The 4941-nt window shown below is 42.0% G+C and overlaps 1 protein-coding gene across 2 annotated transcripts in view; it reads left to right on the top strand.

The window, feature by feature from the left end:
* The first annotated feature begins 1553 nt into the window (after window positions 1-1553).
* The window catches only part of PLAC8L1 (PLAC8 like 1), a 24248-nt gene continuing 20860 nt past the window's right edge, over window positions 1554-4941 (top strand). For both annotated transcript variants that reach the window (XM_006148037.2, XM_006148036.2), the window contains exon 1: window positions 1554-1776. In XM_006148037.2, coding sequence (XP_006148099.1) covers window positions 1655-1776 — 122 coding nt within the window. In that variant the 5' untranslated portion in view covers window positions 1554-1654. The remainder of the gene's footprint in view (window positions 1777-4941) is intronic.

The raw sequence follows: 4941 nt of genomic DNA, 5'->3' as shown, positions 1-4941 counted from the left end.
TTCCCCCCCCCCCCCGCTCCTACCAGAGGTGATGGCCACACTACGGTCCCTTCTCTTCCAGTTTCATTTTAGGCATACATATACACACACGCCTGGTATATTTTTCTTTTTTTTTTTGGAACTATTTTATTTAACTTTATTTATTTATTTATTTTTTAATTTTACCAGAGAGTGTCAGAGTGAGAGAGAGGAGAGGGAGAAAGAGAAATAAAGTGAGAAAGCAAGCCGCCAGGTCCAGGATGCAAACCGCAGTTGGTCATGTGGGACTCCAGCGCCCTTAACGCCACCTGCTGTCCCCGCAGCTTGATTTCTTACTCCTCTATCCCCACCCTATCTCCACCTCCCTCTGATGAGTACACATACCCAATAGCAAATAAAAAAAAAAAATACTAAAGAAAATTAAATAGATTATTCTAAAAAGAAAAGATTGTGTTGACCTTATTATAAATTTATTCATTTATTCTTGTCAGAATGTCTTTTTCTTATTGTCTATGGTATGTATCTTCACATGAGGAAAACAAATGTAAGGCATTGACTAGCAGAGGAGAAACCATTTCTATTTTTGATGGTTTAATATGGGGAAAGACCAATTTTGATAACCGCAGGAGCATGAATCCTAACTTTGAGGTCATATAAACAGTTTTGGGTAGGGACCAGCAGTTAGTGTAATAGCTATGTCGCTGGACTCCCACGTAGTCTAACGTGGTTCGTGTCCCGGACCCGGTGACTTAAAACTCAAGTCGGGTGTGTGCGCCTGCGTGCCCAAGATCCCTAGAGGAGAATGGAGGAGAAAGGATTGTGACATGGCCATCCCCCCTGGGGGGTGATTTCTCACTTTCTATCTCTCTGTCTCTCTCTCTCTCTGTCTGGCGAGCGCATGCGCCCTATAGCAAAAACCTCTATTAAAAAAAAAAGCAGCAACCCAGGCACATGTACATTCATGGCTGAAATACCACTCTGTTCCTGCTTTCAGGTTAGTTCAAGAACTTATGTTCTTGGTGAATTAGACCAGCAGTCTTGGCGATGAAGATAGGCCCCTCTTGCTTCTCAGCAATGGCATGGGGAAATCCACAGCCCTCTAAGTCTTTAAGGAAAGGTCAAGTGACACTTATGTGGATAAGTGTATACTAAAGGATGTCTCAAAGGGAGTTTTTCACCAAAAATAAGCCTTTTTTCTTTTTCATTATCAAAGGTTATATGTACTTGTGAGAGAGAGAGGATCACTCATGGGGTGTGGTCATGCTGCAATTCCTTACTCCATTTCTCTGCCCCATCCGTATTTTGGGAAAACATACACAACCTGTCATGTTTTTCAAGCCTCTGGGGCCAAGATTTGAACCATGACTGGTCAAATGGGATCTGACTTCATTACCATTAGGCTATGGAGCTGGCCTGCCTTTAAATTTTTTTGTTAAATGTATACTATATTTCCAGTAGTGCTTTCCTTCAGATTGGTATATGTCTATGGTGGCGTGTACCTGTCTTTAAAGAAAAACATTTGTCAGTTAACACTGCTATGACCTCATGTTCCAGAATATCAAGGCAGTGTTCTTTGGAAGAGAGTTTCACTTTGGGTTGAACCTAAGTTTAGAATTGATCAGCTAATTGCCAGAGGGAAAAGAATAGCCCAAGTGAAAAGAAAACATTTCTTAATATGAATTGGTTTAGAAGTTACTTCTCTAAGTGTCCTGAGGATGTTTCTTTATTCAACATAAACTCACCTCTGTTGTTTGCACTCACGCCATCTGAAGATGAACATTTTATTTCCAACTTGAGGTAAGGAGTAGGATATTTCTTTTTTTTTTTTTTAAGAATTATTTTATTTAACTTTATTTATTTTAATTTGACTAGAGAGGGACAAAGTGAGAGAGAGAAAGTGAGAAAGCAAGCTGTTAGGTCTGGGACTTGAACTGTGGTGGGCCATGTGGGAATCCAGTGCCCTTAACCACCATGCTACCTGCTGGCCTAAGGAGTAAGATGATTTTTAACCCCAGCTTTGGTTCTTTAGTTGGAATATCAAATCAATTTCTTATAAGAAGCCAGGGAAAGAAACTGGACTTGAGAAGAAAGTGGTTGGTATCTTTTCCCATGTGCCCTTAAAAAGGGGGAACTGTTTTGGCTGGTTAAAGAAAAGAACTGGCTTGAGCAAAAGGATATCTATTTATTCTTAAAACATTGAACCCTGACCAAGCGAAACTTATTTCTGGTGACTGCCAGCAATTTCCACTCTTTTGAAATCAAAACTCAAAGGTTTTGGCTTTAGTTAAGAGTTTCAAATAATCAAGGAGGCCTGAGTGGAAGACAGAATTCTTAGTACTACAGATTTAAGAGAAGGACATGAAACCCATCAAGCCAGAGTACCCGACTTGGGACATGTGGTGGGGAGTGTGCTTAGCAGCTGGAAGAGGAAGAGGCTAGGAGAGTGAGGGGAAGGGGGGGAAAGGGCTTGTATCTCACCCATCTCCAACATGGTTACTTGGTAGGAATAGATCAAACTTTGACTGGAGTCAGCCTCCTTCCTCCCATCACTCCCTCTGCTACTGACAACTAGGGTCACCAACTCGTTTTGGTTTCCCTCTGACAATCCTGGTTTTAGCACTGAAAGTTCTCCATCCTGGCAAAACTCTTAGTACTGGGCAAACTAGAATGGCTGGTCACCCTGACTGAATTTTAAAAACAATTTTTTTTGCCAGAAGACACATTTGCTTTATGAGAGAGAGACAGAGACAGATGGTGAGGAAGACAGTACCTTCCAATGGGGGGCCCTGGTCATGCCGCAGTCCTCCTCCATTCTCCATCCTGTTGGGATTTGGGGCACACACACATGTGTGCCTGGTGTGTTTTATCAAGCTTTCGGGGTTGAGCTTTGAACTAGCCGGCCCCTCGGGATCTGGCTTCCTAAACCCCTAGGCTATGGGGGATGGCCGCTGACTAAATTTGAAGGCACTGAGGGTAGCACATACAGTAGTAGAAATGGGTCTAGATCTCCTCCCTGTCTTTCTCAGGAAAGTATACAAAATGCTATGGTGTGTACTCGGGTCCTGAAGTTACAATTTAAAACAGGAGCTGCTACGTACTAGGTGCCAGGATTATGATCTTGTTTAATACTCATGGCAGCCAAGGAGCTAGGGTATTTTTAACCCAATTTTTTGGAGGAGGAGACCAGAACTGAGGGCTGTGACTAGTTGTGTTTCCTAAGATCAAACAAGTGGAATGCAGCTGAGCCACATTTGAACTTGTGCCTGTTTCTTACTAAAAGCTGTGTTTCCACTTGGCAAAGGCCTTGTTGAATTTGATGGTAAGTATACAGCTTTTCTGATTTAGCAAAGCTTTGTGGCCATCAGCTTCACCCATCATTTCAAATTCATTCCTATGCTTCTTGGTGACATAAGATTCCCTGATACAGTACACAGAAAAACTGTCCAGAAAGCTGCAGTAGCTATGTTAGTCTGATACCTGTAGCAACCTCTGGATAATATTCCAGTTCTTAATGGAACTACTAAATACCCACCCCCTAGAAGGTGCTCAGTGAAAGATGGATATGGTTATTAATTTCATTATGATACACAAACAATAATCTGGGACTAAGGTGTTCCAGTCAGGGGCCAGTGGATGGTGTGGTGGTTAAGACACTGGATCCCACATGGTTTGAGTCCTGGAAGCTATGGCTTGAAAAATATTCCAGGCACATGCGCATGCATGCCCCAAATCCTGAGAGGACAATGGAGTATAGAATGTGGCATAGCTATCCCCCAAAGGGGTGAATTCTCACTTTCCCTCTCATTATCTCTCTCCAGTGAGTTGCATAAGCCTTATAACAAAAAAAAACTAAAGATGTTTTAGCTGTCAATTTAAACCTGTCAAACTAAACATTTTAATATAAAAATATGAAAGATACAAAGCATAAAGGAAAGAGACTCAATAATATACTTCTTGAGTTCAAAATTAGGCAAACACACACACAAAAACAAATCTTTTTTTTTTTCCCTACCAAGGAAAAGGTATTCTCTTAGTTACCTGATTTGGAATGGAAAGGAGGCAGGCTTCCTTGCTGTTAGAAGTGCTACACACGTAATGCTGAGATAGAAGCAAACAGTTCTGTTTTAGGGCTGCTAGCTGTGTAAATGGTTCATTTCAGGAGAAAATCTAATCCAGGTGCTCAGCCCTCAGCAATCCTTCTACTTAGATCCGAGATGACTGAAGCTCTTAGCATACTGGTGGAAGCCCCAACGTGCAGGCGTCACTGAGAGGTAAACGCCTCGGATTGTGTGGAGGGTTGCAGAAAGCTTTTAGGCCATCCTCTGCTTTTATTTCATCAATTCACACCAGAGAGTCGTGCCTTTATTAGAATGAAACACGGTTAAGGTCACATAATTTATAGCTAGATTGGAGGAGGACTCACAGCAGAAGAGACATGTGAATCCATTTGATCTCATTCAACAAATATTTGTGGTGTACTCAGTAGGCTTCAGGGAAGCGTGTTGGGGGAGGGCATACACAGAGAAACCTCCCAGGCCCCCCCTCCCGCTCTGGAGCTCACATGGAGGTAGAGGAAATCAGACATGTATGAAAGTAGTGTCTTCAGGGGCTCTGAAATCTTCATAGGTATCTTAGTCTGCTGGTGCTGCTGTAACAAAATGCCATAGACTGGGTGGCTTGAGAGAAATGAATTTTCTCAGTTCTGGAGGTGAACAGTCTGAGAGCAGGGTGCCAGTATAGGTCCTTAAGACCCTTTCAGCGGCTTGCAATGTGCTCACATGACCTTTCTTGGACATACATGTGGTGAGATTGCACGTACCTTTTCTTTTTTTTTTTTTAGAGGGTTTTTGTTCTTTTTTTTTTTATTTTATGACTTTATTTGAAAATCATCCATTGGTTCTCATCCACATTGACAGTAGATTTTTTTTTTTTTTTGAGAGGTTTTCGCTATAGGGCAGGTGC

The sequence above is a fragment of the Tupaia chinensis genome, unplaced genomic scaffold (genome assembly GCF_000334495.1).
Source record: "Tupaia chinensis unplaced genomic scaffold, TupChi_1.0 Scaffold000228_1, whole genome shotgun sequence".
NCBI classification, from domain to species: Eukaryota; Metazoa; Chordata; class Mammalia; order Scandentia; family Tupaiidae; genus Tupaia; species Tupaia belangeri.
The sequence above is the reverse complement of the archived record's forward strand: the minus strand, read 5'-3'. Positions and strand labels throughout refer to the sequence as shown.